Source organism: Pimephales promelas, chromosome 6 (assembly GCF_988280905.1).
Source record: "Pimephales promelas chromosome 6, fPimPro1.hap1.1, whole genome shotgun sequence".
Taxonomy (NCBI): domain Eukaryota; kingdom Metazoa; phylum Chordata; class Actinopteri; order Cypriniformes; family Leuciscidae; genus Pimephales; species Pimephales promelas.
In genome coordinates this window covers 18,353,659-18,371,049 of record NC_142774.1, presented here as the reverse complement: position 1 = coordinate 18,371,049, position 17,391 = coordinate 18,353,659, and the positions used below count along the sequence as shown (strand labels likewise).

The following is a 17,391-nucleotide window of genomic DNA, read 5'->3' as shown; positions in this document are numbered from 1 at the left end:
TAATGCCAGACAGGAAACAAGACGCTGGCTGAAGTTTGGCAAGTAGTGGAGCTGTGCATAGAGCCCATTGCGTTCAATGGGAAAGGGGATATTGCATTTTGAAAAGAAGTATAAATACTCCACTCAACTATTGTTTTTTAAAATTATGATTATTATTTTCAGAAATAACCAAATATTTCTTGCATTTCATTTATGGTTAATTTTGAGAAGGCAAATACTCTTCAGTTATTTCCTATACGGTTGTCAAAAGAAAGCTGTAGTGTCCACAGACGCATTGAAGGGCCAGTTAATTTGAACAAAGAGTTAAATCACGCGGGTTGTTAACATGTGACAATGTCAGTCTTACAATTTGACCTTTTAAAATGGTGGGAAATACTTGCAGGCGGAGCTTGACAGCAAGAAGTGTTTGGTTAAACGTACGTCATATACTCTTCCTCGTCTCTCTTAAATGAGCATCATTATTCAGCAAGTCTTCTTTCCCGAAATAATCTGCATTGGGATGCCGGTGGTATAAAGTTTTTAGGGGAAAACAATACCCGCTGTCATTCGGGTTTTAATCAGAGGGTCGCTTTCTTTTGTGCTCATATGGCAGAGGAGGTTTTGATAGATCCAAATGGGAAATCTAGAGGGGTAAGTAGGCTAGCCTAGTCCTACTTTGCATCTTAAACTATTATTATAATAATACATGCAGAACAAAATTAACAAAAGCTGTGGCTTTAATTTCTGACGCGACGTTGAAGCAACGCAAGAGTTATGAGAGAGAGAGAGAGAGAGAGAGAGAGAGCATTCAACGATAAAACATGATGTTTTCTCTAGATTAAAAGGCTCTCATGCCATGAGACATCTGTGGAATTCCTTCGCATTGACATGGAGAAATTGGCAATAGCTAAAGAAATATTATTTTGTACGCGTGATTGTTTGCAAAGCCTTTATGTAGCTATACCTGCAATGTATTCTCTATAAAAGCTATCTAATAGTGCATATTGCCTGTTTTTATAGCATTTCTCCAATTTAAAAAAATATAGGCTATTTATTGTCTTAGTTTGACAGATTACATATTCTAACTTTAGAGTTAGAAACTTTAGAAATTTAGATTTACACAGGCGTCCATTGAATCTAATGACTAGGCTATTATTCAGATACGCTAAATAAAGTTAATAAACGCTTTTTATATTCTTCTGTATCTTAGAGCTAATGATATCCAATTTCGTTGGCATGTGTCATACTGTTACCTAAGCTACCTCTACTAACACTGCTACTCTCGTTAAATAACCCCCCCCCCTCCCCACACAAAAAGTAAAAAAAAAATTTTGCTAAAGATTGCTAGCCAATCAGAATGACTCATGCAACTTTGTGCTTTCACACTTTTGTAAAGGAAGCCCAACTTAAGAAAGTTTCTTTAGAGATTAGATTAATTTTTGGTTCTTATAAATTAATTTAAATGCAGTGGTCCAAAATGTCTTTTATTTGGCATTTGTCTCATCCAATAAACAAAATTTTATGCATATTCATGCTGCATAGTTAAGATTATAGTAAATGCTCCCAAGTATTTTAGCGAGGTGCAAGCTCTCTAGGAATTGACCAAAATGGCTGCAAGAAAGATAAGTGACACATCTTGTCATTCAGGAAAAACTGTTTATCACTAGTCGTAAATGTAGATTTTTGTAAGCAGAACCCACAGCCCTACCCCAAACAGTAACTCTAAATCATAAAGATTTGTTTATAATGGGCTTTCACATTGGCAGTTTAGTCAAAACTGAGCATGCATGGTTTGCATGAAAAATTGGTAATGTGAAAGCTGTCATGTGGACCTGGACACAGTATACAACTATATTTCCCATTCATTTTCTGTGAAGGGATTCAAAATACTTCAAATTCTCCAAACCAAACTCAGAGATTAATCACAACACTACAACTTTTTTAAGCAAAAATATGACAACAAAAGTATAAGGCTGTCTCCTGTAGGCACCTCTTTATGTGAAAATGACTCATGCCAACCAAAATCCTAACTTTTTAAAAGGTACCTTTTTAATGGAGTTATTGGAATGAATTATGTAAACATATTATAAATGTCTATAAGAAACTATTGACTTAGAGTCACTGTTTGCTGTGAAATCTATTCAAAATGTGAAAGGTGTATACTGTTATGGCTCAATCTATGCGCTGAAACACTTTTTTTTTTAAATCCAGAACTCTACTGCATCTTGTGAACATCTTGTGCCACGATGCAAAAAAAAAGCTCTCTTACTAATAACCCTGTTATCTTTTGGGGCCCTGTGACAAGGTCCCACCCATAACGTTTTGAGTAAATGTAACCTCATCCTGGCCTGGTTTGTTGTTACACTATTACAGCTCATGAGAAAATTTGGAAACAATTAGTTGCTTTTTAAAAATATTTCTCTGAATGTCAGTCTCCAACAATACATTACTAATTTATTTTATAATACAATTAGTCGTTCCTACTACCACTATAAGTCAGAACAAAGATGGTTTGTAAAATATAACAAAGGAACTTCTGTTTATTTCTATTTTTGCTCTATTTATTCACGGGCAACATCTAATTAATGACAACCTTCATGCTTTCAGTTTTCCAGTTCTTCCATCTCCTGCAGCTGAGAATTTTCTCCACTTAACTGCTTTCACACTTTTAGCAGGTTGTGATAGTGTTGAGAATTTTGTTCATGTGCAGGATAATTATTGTAACTCAGTTTGCCTGGGCAGTGAACACCCATGCCAGATCTAGTCATAGTCCACTTTCATGCTTACACAGTCACATGCTAAATGGATCAGCGCCAGAATCCAACACTTCAGACTCGGTGGGCTGTTTTTAAAAAAAGTTAACACGTTTTTGCTCGAACTGTGATTTTGTACTCTTGATAGAAAATTCTTACTTCATTGTTCCATGTTTTTTGCAGTGTGCATTGAAATGCAAATATTTCTGTAATCTACTCATGATGCCTATACCATTGCCAACAGCATTGAACTCCAAAAGCTGCTTATATAGGGAGAATGTGTGATTAAAGAAAGGTCTGTTCATTTTCATATAGTTTCATTTCCTTACCAAAACAGCCTTCTTTGTAAAAAAAAAAAATGTGTTAAAAAACACATAATGTGCTTAATCTACCAGACAGACATCATCTGAAAAGTTCAAATCCCAAAACTAAGGAATGTTATTAAAAACTGTTGTGTGTCACATGTTTCTCTATAGCATCTAACCCCATCCCTGTTGGCAGTGGCGTTCCTCTCTTCCTTTGGGAGCTCCATGCTCTATGGTTATAACCTGGCTGTGGTTAATTCTCCTGCTCAGGTGACTGACACCAACAAACACAAGTTTTCACATAGCCTCGCAGTAACTGTTTTTTTATGCAGCTGGATTGAATCACTTGCTTGCTAAAACACTGAATCACAATTTCTTTTCTTCTAATGTTGATTGAGGGCTTTTTAATATTATGCTCTTAAAATGTGCCCTCTGACATAACATTTAATTGGAATGAAGGTGCTAAATAATAGCCTATGAAATAATTAAATCTTCATTACAGTGAAGGCTTGAAATGGTACATACTGTACCTTTGCCAACAAGTCACGAGTCCTGACTAGAAGTATGAGAGCGTGATCGTATTGAAAGCTTGTGTAACTGCAGCTTGTGAAAGAATAATGGTGAAGCTAAAAATGTATGCCATAAATCCATGCTCATTTAGATTAAATAAATATGACAATGGCAAAAAAGGGTACACAAAAAAGGAAATTAATAAAAAGACAAATATATATAAAAATAGACTGAATTTTTCTCTACAGTGATTATATTCATCTATGCCTGTCTGCACTGTGTAATTTTGACTTGCTATTTTGATTTGCTATCATTCTTTACAATTCAATTACATAATACTAGAGGCCCATTTTATTAAAATTTGCAAACAACTGAGAATTTTTTTTTTAATTAAGTGTGTAAAATAAGTTAGAATAAATCATTTAGGTAACTGAATCTCACACGCTGCCTATCATATATTATAATAGTGTAAGCGTTAATGGTAATGCACAGACAAGGTATTAGAAATGTATTTTAATTAAGATATTTTCTTTGTATTTGCTCTTCTCATAGTATATAAAGGACTTTTTTAACCAAACCATTGTCAGGCGTAATGGGTCAGGACTGGATGAAGAGACTCTCACGCTTATGTATTCAGTCACTGTGTCTATATTTGCCATTGGAGGCCTGGTTGGCTCTCTCACAGTGGGAATGCAGGTTACCAGATTTGGGAGGTAGAGTCTGCGGTTTATACATAAATTGACACGTAATACATTAGACTAAATACAGGCTGCTTGAATGATTTTCTTAATTTGTAGGAAAGGGACACTGGTACACAGCACAGTTCTGGTGTTCATCGCTGGAGGGCTGATGGGTTTCAGCCGATTATGTGGATCTCCAGAGATGATCATCATTGGGCGCTTCATTACAGGAATACATTCAGGTAATGCATTTCATTTAAGCATTTCATACATAAAAATTCTGTCATCATTTACCCTCATGCCAATTCCAAATCTATTTGAATTTCTTTTTTTTTTGTGGGTGGAATTTTTCATTTTTAACTAAATGTAGTCACCAAAATGGTTAACATTATTAAGGACGTAATCAGGCCTAGGGTGCGATATCATCTCGAGAGCTGATCGAGGGTGCTCAGCTCCCAAACAAAGAAAACTTGCGAAAATCTTGCATCCATCTTCCCCAGGAATAGATCGGGGGGGACAGCGAGATATCTCCTAAACTTCTTTTTCAACACCTGCTCTGAACAGACAGTGACTACGTTTACATGCAGCCAATAACCCGTTCAAAACCGGGATATTAGCAATAACCCGGTCGCGAACGGCCATGTAAACACGGGAATGCTCATATCCCGGATTTTAAAAACCGGGATAGCTATTTTGCCCCGAATTATCCCCAAATTTTTGGTCATGTAAACGCGTATCGGCATATCCCCATAGTGATTTGTGTTCTGTGCAGTGGTGGAGGAAGTACTGAATCTCAGTACTTAAGTAAAAGTACAAATACCCAGATAAATATTTACTTTAGTAAAAGTAGAAGTAACACAATGACAACCATACTTAAGTAAAAAGTAAAAAGTACTTTATTTTAAATGTACTTTAAGTATTAACAGTAAAAGTACTTGCATAACAATTTATTATCTTAATGTCTATTTTCTAATGATTAATAAAACATTTAATTCTAACTCATTCAACCTAATAGCCTACTCCTATAATGATGTTCAATAATGATGGAAAAAAATGTCACCATTTCTGAAACAAGCTTGCAATTAGGCAATATCATGCTTATCCTTACTATATGTTAATAACTATATTTGGCAGTAAACGCGATTCATTTATGGTGTAATTCTGAACCTCTTGGCTTGCCATAATCCTAACCAAACCAAACATATATTACACACGGTGTGTTTCCTATGCACGTAAAAACAAATTTTCGCGTATGAGTTGCATGATAAACACACTGCGTGTGAGACGCATTTAGTGTGACCGGGTTGATATACTCTATCTATGACAACCAAACGTCACTGGTGAGACAAACGTGCAACGAACGGACGGTCAGATTACGTTTTGGCAGGGGAAAAACTGATCAGAAAATGTAACGAAAATGTAACAGAAGTTGTTGAAATGTAGTGGAATAGAAAGTATAATAATTGCTGCAAAATGTAACGAAGTAAAAGTAAAAAGTAGGCACTATTTATTCTACTTAAGTAAAGTAAAGATACGTGAAAAATATACTTAAGTAAAGTAACGAAGTATTTGTACTTCGTTACATTCCACCCAGGGGCGGCTCGCCCATAGAGGGCGCTGGGGCGCCGCCCTCCCTCCGACCTGTCTGTCTGTTTTTTTAATATATATTATAATTTATCATTTTGAAAAATAATCTGTGTTAATTATATGCTAATAATGGTTTTACTTTGAAAAGTGTTTTGAACTCACCAGAATGATATTTGCATTCACTTTCGTTACTTTTATCATGTTGGTGTAGTAGTACAGCCAATAGGCTGTCTTCTCAGGGCGCCAGTTCGCTCAGCCCCACAGTGCTGGAATTTAAGCCAATGGTTCCCCGGTTGCTATGCAAAAAAGTTTATATTTCGCCAATCAGCGTCGTCAAATTTTATGGTTTGGGGGCGCTGAAAATATCGCCCACAGTATCAGATTAGGGGAGTGCACCGTGCACGCGCACCACGGGACATTTTTTTACCTCAGATGAGAGCAGAATGGCAGCGCCAGTGACGTCGAGTGGAAATAATGTAAAGTTAGTCGTGGGAATTGACCTGTCTGTCTCTGTCACTCACTCACTCACACACACATAAACACTGTTCACACACATTTGATATTAAAATAGTTAGGAATATTAATACCTGTGTGTTTGCTTTGTTTTTTGATGTTTTTAAGTTCTGAGCTAGATTACTGTGTTTCATACTAGCTAAAATCAACTTTCTTCTCATACTTGGGTGTTACCCTCAAGAATGTTGTCCCACCCTCTCTTTCAGAGCCTTTTCTCTCTCTCTTTCTCTAGTATCAACACATTGTTATCCATTATCCAATTGTCAATTTGTCAAAAATATGTAGTCTACAGCTGGGGATTGATTAAACTAGATTGTTGTATTACCTATTATTTTTTGTATTACCTATATTATAATTTATCAAAATTTATCAGCACACAGAGCATAATAAACATGCAACTTGTTCATTATCATTAACTGTCAAACTGTTATTATTATTATTGTATTATTTGACCATTGGTATTGACTGGTTTAAGTTATTTTATTGGTATAGGTAAGGGACCCCCAGACCCCCCTCTTATTCAGCCCCCCCTCCAATATTTTTCACCAGCCGCCACTGATTCCACCACTGGTTCTGTGCATGTTTTATTCATAAGAAATCTTGGTCTTTTGAGTAGAGAAACTTCTCGGCGCATACAAAAGTCTGCGTGCAGTATACCGGAAATAAACATGGCGAGTCCAGGCTAGACACAGGACAGTATACTTTTGGAGCGAGCTCAGTAACGTTACCAGCATCAAAGCGCAAACAAAGGCGATCGCTATCTGCTAAATATTCATTATCCGCGTGCTGTTGTTGTTGTTGTCTTTGGATACAGGACAAAGAATCGGAAATGACGCATTTTGCGTCTTAAGGTTGTCTGTACCTCTAGACGCTAACCGCGCGTCACTGTTTACATCGGGATATTGCAATTCCATGTATACAGGAGAAACTCTCTCTGCTCACGCATGTAAACGGGTTATTCCTAATGTTTCAGAAACCCGAATAGTGACCTTAACCTGACCATAACCCGAAAATTGGCTGCATGTTAATGTAGTTTTTTGCATACAAAGTGACAGACAAAGCGGCTTCCGAAGGCAAGAAGCTGGTGACACTTTTGCGCAGGTGTTACGAACGGCATTGCGTCACCTGACTTCGTCCTTGGCCAATGGCTTGGCGTGTACTACACGTCACATCCCAGATAGCAAACTGACATTGAATCAACGTGGAAACGACGTCTCTCATGACATTGAAACAACGTTGATTTTGCTCATCGAATTAACGTTGAACCAACGTCAGACGCGGCATTCTTCAAAGCTAAATGAAAATCGAAAATTGGTTTGCTTTCATAACGTTGAAACAACGCGTTGATTTCAAGTTGATTTTCCGTTAGTTTTGAAAGGATGACGCGCCTGACGTCGGTTCAACGTTAATTCGATGAGCAAAACAATGTCAGATCAACGTTGTTTTGATGTCATATTTCCACGTTGATTCAATGTCAGTTTGCTATCTGGGATGTCATTACAAACAGACTCTGGCTCATGCTGAAGACATTTGCATAGCATCAACACCATGACGCAGTGTCTCTGTTCCCCTGGAAAGGAATCCTCTGACCTTCGTAAAAATGTACACTTGACTCTGTCTAGGATTTGAATTTTCTCCTTCGATTTCTAGGGTGTTACGCTGCAGGCAGAAATGAAGCGGAGAATGGATCCAAATGCAAGCACTTTTAATAATAACAAAACAAACAGGCAATCCAGGGAAAAAAACAAGAACAGGAACTTGTAAACAGCAAACATTTAAACAATGACCACCACCCAAAAACTGAAGCACAGAGGTTTAAATACACAGACAAACAAGCTAAACAAGGGAACAAGGGGGCGTGGTAAATCAGAAACACCTGGGGGAACTAATCAACAAGAAAAACTACAAAGGACTACAAAACATAGCACGGAACAGGAAATAACTAACGTCCACACAAGACTAGGAAAACACAAGACAGGAATTGTGACATAGGGCCATCAGTAATTTTCATCTTTTCTATTTTTCTGCTGTGCTGCTGTAGGAATATCTCTCAGCGTTGTGCCAATGTATCTGGGAGAAATTGCTCCAAAGAATCTCCGGGGCTTCCTTGGGCTCGTGCCCAGCATCTTCATCTGTATAGGAGTGTTTATCGCTCAGATTTTAGGACTCCATGAGATCTTGGGCAAGGTTGTTCCTCTCAATTTCATTTCATAGCATTTGATTTTCTTTCTCTGTTATGAATATTTCAGATATATTGATTGATATATTTTTAACTTGTGTTGTACCAGCATGTTTTGTCATGTTAAACAGAGCTGTTGGTTGTTCCACACAGGAAGAGCACTGGCCTCTGTTTCTCTCCCTAGTCGTGGTGCCTACATTCATTCAGCTCATGTTGTTGCCGTGGTTTCCAGAGAGTCCGAGATATCTGTTGATTGAAAAGCGAAACATTCATGCCACTATCAAAGGTAAAAGCTTTTCCCACTTTGAGAAACAGTTCACCCAAATATCTAAATCATGGCTGCAGCCGGAATTGCATACTTCCCTACTGTTTAGTAGCTGAAAAAGAGTAGCATGTCTGAATTCACAGTATTCATAAAACAGTAGGCAAAATGACTTCTGCAGCTTCTGTCGAGATTCTGAAGTGTGCAAACGATGGACACTTTACTATCCCATGAGGCAATTAGAGAGGATTTGTGAATGACAGTGAAGTGAGACAATTGACGCTGGTCACATCACAATGACAATATGAGGGATGTTGTACTGTACATCCGGATTACATTCATGTTACACACATTCATACTATATGGTCACAAAGTAACTACTAATTCAAGAGAAGTGTCAGAAAATATGCAATTTCGAATTTCGGATGTTGTTCCAAATCTATATTACTTTCTTTCTTCTGGAACACAAAAGGTGATTTTTTTATTTTGAGAATATAATGAAGATTATCAGTGAATAACCAAATTTCATCTCACAGAAAGCTATTTTCTAAATTCAGAAGATTTATACAGCACATAAGTTGCCTGGACGAGTTTGATGATACCTTTTGTGCTTTTGTATCTGTGCCCATTCATTATTATTGCATGGAAAACACTGACCACTGCATCCTCTGTTGTGTCAAGTTTGAAACTAAAAATTACTTAAAATTGTCCGTAAAAAGATTTTAGAATTCTAGAAATTATTCTAAATGTTTCCTCTCACTTCACTGCATTAAAGCTGATTGAATTGTGTTAGAGGGATTAGTGGCCAGGAGGAGACTCTCATAAGGTTATACTTATTGTCCTGTAATCTCTTCAGATAATGGCGCCGTTACAAAGGCCCATCAGACAGCAGATACCAGGTGGAGAATTTACTGACAGCAAAGAATGTGACAGGATTAGAGAAGAGTAGAAGACATTTCCATTCAGAATTATGGTATATTTGCACATGATTTAAAGGATTAGTTCACTTTTGAAAAAACTTTTGCTGATAATTTACTCACCCCCATGTCATCCAAGATGTCCATATCTTTCTTTCCTCAGTCGAAAAGAAATTTAGGTTTTTGATGAAAACATTCCAGGATTTTTCTCCATATAATGGACTTCAATGGGAACCGGATGGTTCAAGGTCCGAAAGATAGTGTTAATAACAGTTTCAGATGCAGCTTCAAATGTCTTTAAACGACACCAGACGATGAATAAGGGTCTTATCATGCGAAACGATCGGTTATTTCAAAGCTTATTCCAAAAATGTAACTTTTCTAAGGACAAATGCTAGCCTTTCTCCATTCTGTGAGGCGCGTTTGCAACGTCACATAATACGTAATTACGTTCAAAAGGTCACGGGCGACGTAGCCGGAAGTACAGAGTCAGAGTGTTTACAAGTTGAACGCATAGGTTGAACGTGAAAACTAACTCAAACGCCGTTTATAAAAAAGGATTTAAAAGGTAAAACAACGATGTCGGACGATTTTGATTCTGTACTTCCGGCTACGTCGCCCGTGACCTTTTGAACGTAATTACGTATTACGTGACGTTGCAAACGCGCCTCACAATATATTACAAGGCTAGCATTTGTCCTTAGAAAAGTTACATTTTTGGAATAAGTTTTGAAATAACCGATCGTTTCGCATGATAAGACCCTTATTCATCGTCTGATATCGTTTAAAGACATTTGAAGCTGCATCTGAAACTGTTATTAACACTATCTTTTGGACCCTGAACCATCCGGTTCCCATTGAAGTCCATTATATGGAAAAAAATCCTGGAATGTTTTCATCAAAAACCCAAATTTCTTTTCGACTGAGGAAAGAAAGACATGGACATCTTGGATGACATGGGGGTGAGTAAATTATCAGCAAAAGTTTTTTCAAAAGTGAACTAATCCTTTAAGGGGATGATTTTGATAATGTCATCATGAAACGATGTAGCTCATAATGTTATGAGGCTTAACATCATGTTGAGTTCCTAATTGAAGCACATCTTAAGATGCTGAAAAATCCAGCTTAAACCAGCATTGATTCCATGCTGGTCCTGGCTGGTTTATGCGGGTATGGTGCTGGTGGACCAGCATATTCAGTTGGTGTAGCTGGTTCACAGCATGGTCTTGCAAAATAGCATTTTTCTGCATGTCCCAACTCTCCATCTTTAAGCTTTACCATGAAATATTATGATTAAAATCCTTCAGAAATCCTTGTTGTGTGACTTTATATCCTGCTTTAAAATGAAAAAAGACATTTGATCTAATATTTTAGATAAAATACACATTTTAGTCTTGTCCCCGGGTTTTCACTCATTACGTCCCCCCTCTGAAAAAACGTAGAATATTCCACAAGACACATTTTCAACAGTAAGTTGCATCATCTGATCTTCTGAAGGCAATGGGGTGACTACAAGTCACTCCTCTCATTTTCATTTCTGTATATTTTATGAAATTGTAACTATGAATGAGAAGGTCAATCTCAAAATACAATCCTGTTACCTAAACTTTTTCTTAGATTTTTTTTTTTTTTTTAATTATTAACTTTTGGTAACTTTTCGCATAAAAAACTCAATCCTGTTACTTTCAGTCCTGTTACTATTTTTTTCTTTTTCTAAAAAAATAAAATTAAACCACTATTTTTTATCAGTTTTGTTTGGCCCATAATTTATACAATTATTGAATTAATTAATTCTAAAAAAAATCAAGTTCTTTAAAATAATCACTTTCTTGTGGGGGAAACAAAGGAATTAATTGACATGCTTCTAAACTTGCTTTTTAAATGACACATGATTTTCGGTAACAGGATTGAGAAAACATGCGTCCATATTCTGCTTAAACCTTGTAAAAAATAAATAAAGTTGCCTTAGATTGAGCAATACACATTTTGAATAGTTAAATATGTGTAGTATTAGATTCAATGTTGAAAAAAAAAAAAAGTTTATTTTTGAAGAGTTACAACAAGCAAATGTCACCCATTCGGTAAAATGGCCCATTTGAAACACCACATAAATGTATTAACAACATGAAACACTTGATTTTCACCACAGGGGGACTTTAAGCATACTTCTTTTTCACATGCGAATGCTTTAGTCCAAAATGATCAGTTGTTTTCTGCTGTTCTGATTCACTGTTGTTCTGACATGATCTGATGAGTCGATACTCCTATATAATGACACACTCACATCCTGATTCCTCTTTGCAGCACTGAAGTGGTACCGTACCAAGTCTAACATCCAGGCTGAAGTAGAGGAGATGCAGGAAGAGCAGCGCTCTTTATCCTCAATGGACACTGTCTCAGTATTGCAGCTCATCAGGGATCCCTCTGTTCGCTGGCAGCTTGTTACAGTCATTGTGGTCAATGCTGGGATGCAGCTGTCCGGAATCGATGCGGTGTGTTTTTAACAGTGGTACTGGGGATGACAATTACCATAAATTGGCAATGACATTATTTGAGTTGATAAAATGGAACATCTGGTTTCTATTTCCAGATCTGGTTTTACACCAATACTATCTTTGAGAATGCTGGCATTCCTGCTCCTCAGATTCAGTACACAACCGTTGGCACTGGAGCCATAGAGGTCATCGCTGGACTCATAGGGGTGAGAACATGTCAGAACTGACATCAAAGGCATACCGATACCGTAATTATTAGGAAACCATGTTACATTGTTTTTTGCATTTGTGATTGTTCTGTACATACCTTAGGTTCAAATTTAACCTTTGATACTGGCTCCTAAGTAACACGGAGTAATTCATAATCTGATTATTCTTTGAATGTTGTCCAGTGCTTTACTATAGAGCGTGTGGGTAGGAGGCCTCTGATGATTGGTGGCTTCAGCTTTATGGGCTTGTGCTGTGCGGGAATCACTTTCTCCCTCATGTTACAGGTAATTATCATCACCAATATTTACTTGCTCGGCTCTATGACCTCAAGAATTTTGGCACTTGGGGATGTCAAACAATTAATCGCATCCAAAATAAAAGTTTGTGTTTACATAATATATGTGGGTGCACTGTGTATAATTATTTTATATATATAAATACACACACATTGTATATATTTAAGAAATATTTTCATGTATATACTGTATATAGATTTATATATAATTTATATTATATATAAGTATAAATATTTTATATATAATTAATATTTTTTTCTTAAATATACATGCATGTGTGTGTATTTATATATATATATATATATATATATATATATATACAAAATAATTTTACACAATGCACCCACATATATTATGTAAACACAAACTTTTATTTTGGATGCGATTAATCACGATTAATCGTTTGACAGCCCTAATTATTAGATATTAATTATAACTAATTGTATCTTAAAGGTACTTTCAGAAAATGTCAAAGTCTAGCGAGATTTATCTTGTAAAAACCACTTAAATAGTAAAACCTGAAATCACCTACATTGTGGGGATCAGTCAGTGGTCCCCATGAGGGAAATGGATTGATTAATTAACATACTAAATTATGGGGTTTTCTTTTTTAAAATTGTACAAATGCAGAAATTGTTTTGTGATGGGTAGATTTAGGGGTAGGGTTAGTGTAAATGGATAGAATATACAGTTTGTACAGTATAAAGACCATTGCGCCAATGGAGAGTCCCCACAAAGATACCAAAACCGTGAGTGTGTGTCTGTGAGTATAAACATTTATATTTATATGTAGCATTTGAAAAAAAAAAAAAAACAATACAAGCAGAAATAGTGAAATTGGTGCAACTGCTCCAAGATATGCAGGTGGATGTAATTACACTATAATTCCAGGCAAAGGTTTATGGGAAATGTAGATCATGATGGAAATGCAAAGGACATGGGAGGAGTGCCCTCTGGTGGTCATAATAGGCGGGTGAATATATTTCAAAATGTAATTTGTTCCTGTGACGTCAAAGCTCATTACTCGGCCATTGCAGTCTTTAGTTTCACATGATCATTCAGAATATAATTCTAAAATGCCGATTTGTAACATTTCTTGTTTTGCCGATGTTGACCACTGAAATCAGTTGAGCTGCTTAATATTATTGTGAAAAACCATGAGGGAAACAGCATTTAGTTGACATAATTATTTAGTAATAATTGAAGTCTTTATTACTGACCTCAGACTTTTGAATTTCTCTTTTTTCTTTTATATATATTGATCTCCTGTACTTTTGTCTTTTGTTAGGCTCATTTACCCTTTATGCGGTACATCAGTGTGGCCTGTGTGGTTGGAATCATCGCTGGATTCTGCATTGGGCCTGGTGAGGATCTCACTGAACAGGAATTTCTCTTTTTCTCATTTTAATGCCTTCATGTACATCTTACTCTTAAAGGTTGCCCTTTAATTTTTTTTAGATCTAGCAAAATGAACTCTGTCAGACATGGTTTAATGCACTTTGCTTGTAAATAGATGTTATTGTTATTTACTGCTGCAGCTAATTATGCATATTCTAAAATGAAGCCAAGGTTTGCTATGATCATGATAGACTATAGTGTCACCTGCTGGTGAAGGAGTATATTTGTATTTTGTTTGCAAAAGAAGATGTTGAGTCATGTACTATGTAACTCATCATATAGTTGTGTTGCTTTTTAAATGTTTTATCTTTTTAATATGACTTTGATGCTACTATGTTTGCTCCTGCACAGCTGGTGTCCCATTCCTCATGACAGGAGAGCTCTTTAAACAATCCCATCGACCTTCTGCCTACATTGTTGGAGGATTTCTCAACTGGATATCGAACTTCACCGTTGGATTTGTCTTTCCTTTCCTTCAGGTACGTCTTTTCTTTAGGGAGCTCGCTGTATATTGCGGACAGAATGCAGTTCACAATGTATTTATTTGCAAACAGTGTTGGGAGTAACGCATTACAAAAGTAATACATTACTGTAACATATTACTTTTTGCTGTAACGCAGTAGTGTAAGGCATTACTAATCAATTTTCAGTAATATTCTACTCGTTACATGTTCAGTGAGGCTTGTATTACAGTTGTATTACAGTGTATTGTCTGCTTTTACTTCTTAAAGGCAACAGACTATGTGAAAGTTTTAAAGCAGTCTTTTAGTGCCAGTTCAGAGCGGTCGCGTCTGTGACATTGTTTTTTCCTCATAAATGCGAACACGAAAACTAAAATAAAATGAATATTTTAAGTTCTATGGAGACTGGAGAGCCAAACCTTCCTCATCCGATTTGCGCAGTGTAATTAACAGAATTACAAAAAAATTATTTTTTGCCTCCTATTTTTTTGTCACGCATGAATGTGTGTCTTTTCCCTAATATTGAAAAATAAAACATAGACTGATATTTGTCTAATGTCTGGAGTCCTTTAAGGAAGTAGCCTATATCCTACGTTTCAATACATGAATTTTCGGAGAATTTTTATTTCAAGTTTTGACTGCAAATGTCATGTCCATAATGCTGGACTTCCCCAATTTTCAATAATTTATCCTCAACTAGTTTTGTGGTGTAGGTCTACGTATTTTATAATGTTAACTTCAAATAATACTAATAGCCTAATTTAAAGATAAGGCAGCATTGGATCTGGACGGTAAGGAGAATAACGCTTGGAGTTGGAAGAGGTGTGTCACGATTCTGTAGGTTCGTGGATCTGAGTCGTGTGGCGAATCGCGATTTCGGTTTCATATTGCATTTCGTTACAGCCCAAAAGTTAAGTTCTACTTAGTTATTTTGGTGAAAGTAACTCAAAAGTAATACATGAGTAATGTAACACATTACAATTCTGGGACAGTAATATTGTAAGGTAATGAATTACTTTTAAATAACAGTAACAAGTAATACCTAATGTATTACAGTTTGGAAGTAACTTGCACAACACTGTTTGCAAATGATGTTGTCAGCATGCTAATTTGAGAGACATTTCCAGGTTAAAATGATAGATTTGAATCCCAGATTTGAATTGTATTTCAGATGTCAGCTGGAGCGTACTGTTACCTGGTGTTCTGTGGTGTGTGTGTGGGGGTGGCAGCCTACGTCTACTTCATCATCCCTGAAACAAAGAACAAAACCTTTGTGGAGATCAGTGAGATGTTCGCCTCAAGAAACGCTTGTGAAATTGAAAACCAGCCATTGGGAACCACTGACCAACTCAGGCTCAAAAAGATGAATGGGTATGGATCACTGGTGTCCGATGTGGAAAAAATGGACAGGATAGAGAAATAGTTGTGAAAAAAGAGGGCCGTATGCTGTGTTCTGGTGCTACAAAACACTGTTCCGAGTGCTGTGAGAATGCGATGTTTTCATTTAAGAATTATTATGTGGAGTATTTACTGCAGGTATTTTGAAAGCCATACAGTAGGTTGTGTGATGATCAGAAAAACTTCCCACATCTATCTGACAAAAATGGAGCCTCAATGGAAATCAACATCAGACATTGTTGCCTGACTGTGTCAAAACTACATATTAGATGCATCCATATTTGACAGTTTGTTTGAAGATGTCATCAATTTATTGAACGCTACAAAATTTGAACTGCCTCTGAGCTTCATCACACAAAGCTATTGTATACCTTGTGAAGAGCAAAAGTCATTTGGACTACACTACTGTTCAAAAGTTTGGGATAGGACTCATTTATTTATTTATTCAAAATACGGTATATTGTAAAATATTATTACAATTTAAAATAACTGTTTTCTATTTTAATATATTTTAAAATGTGACTTCTTCCTGTGATGAATTTACAGCAGCCGTTACTCTAGTCTTCAGTGTCACGTGATCCTTTTGAAATCATTCCAGTATGCTGATTTATATTCCTTAATAATAAACATTTCTTATTGTTAATGTTGAAAACAGTTGTGCTGCTTAATGTTTTTATGTAAAAGTTTTGCTGTCACTTTTGATTAGCTAAAGGGATAGTTCACTTTGGAAATCATTTTTGAATTTCATCCAAGATGTAGGTGTGTTTGTTTCCACAGTATTTTCAATTTTGACATTTTTCGGTCAAACCGTTCTTGTCTGTCAGTCATATAATGGAGGTATATGGTCACCACCTCAAAGAGCATGAACAGAGAAGTCCAAATTAAACACGATTTAATGACTCGTAAATGTAAGTATTGATGGCCTAAGACACAAAACAAGCGTTTTGTGTGTGAAAACGAACAGTATTTATATCGTTTTTACCTCTTGTAATCACAATCACGTCCAAGTACTCTGAGAGCATAGACCTCCATTATATGACTGACAGACAAGAATGGTTTGACCAAAAAATATCAAAATTGAAAATACTGTGGAAACAAAGACACTTTCCAAAAGACATTTTGGATGCCTTTGAGGTAAGCTAAAACGTATCAAAAATGAATTTCAAAGTGAACTATCCCTTGAATGCATCCTTGCTGAATGAAAGTATTAATTTCTTTCCAACCAAAAAAAAAAAAAAAAAAAACTTTTGAATGACAGTGTACCTCTATGAAGTTTTTTTATGGGTGTGACGGCCCATAGTCACCGTGAACCTTTTTGGTATAAAGAATAATTTATGATTTGTGATGATGCTAATTTTATGGAAAAGTAACAGCATATGGGTTCTGGTTCCACATAACTGTCCTCAGGCTGCATTGCAGGGAACTGTTTCTGTATTGCAAGTCTCTTT

General features: G+C 36.3%; 1 protein-coding gene across 1 annotated transcript; it reads left to right on the top strand.

Annotated features, from left to right (window-relative positions):
- The first annotated feature begins 424 nt into the window (after positions 1–424).
- On the top strand, positions 425–16,948 carry slc2a15b (solute carrier family 2 member 15b). Its single transcript, XM_039657489.2, has 12 exons — positions 425–630; positions 3,209–3,307; positions 4,100–4,260; positions 4,345–4,469; positions 8,369–8,514; positions 8,660–8,792; positions 11,990–12,177; positions 12,276–12,386; positions 12,573–12,674; positions 13,975–14,050; positions 14,436–14,563; positions 15,717–16,948. The coding sequence occupies exons 1-12, from the start codon at positions 586–588 to the stop codon at positions 15,966–15,968; spliced, it is 1,566 nt and encodes a 521-aa protein (XP_039513423.2). The 5' UTR covers positions 425–585; the 3' UTR covers positions 15,969–16,948.
- Positions 16,949–17,391: the final 443 nt, after the last annotated feature.

Coding starts and splice junctions, on each gene's coding strand:
- slc2a15b (XM_039657489.2), top strand. CDS start 586: ATGGCAGAGGAGGTTTTGATAGATCCAAATGGGAAATCTAGAGGG. Junction 4,470..8,368: donor CATTACAGGAATACATTCAG/GTAATGCATTTC, acceptor GTGCTGCTGTAG/GAATATCTCTCAGCGTTGTG. Junction 12,387..12,572: donor TCATCGCTGGACTCATAGGG/GTGAGAACATGT, acceptor AATGTTGTCCAG/TGCTTTACTATAGAGCGTGT.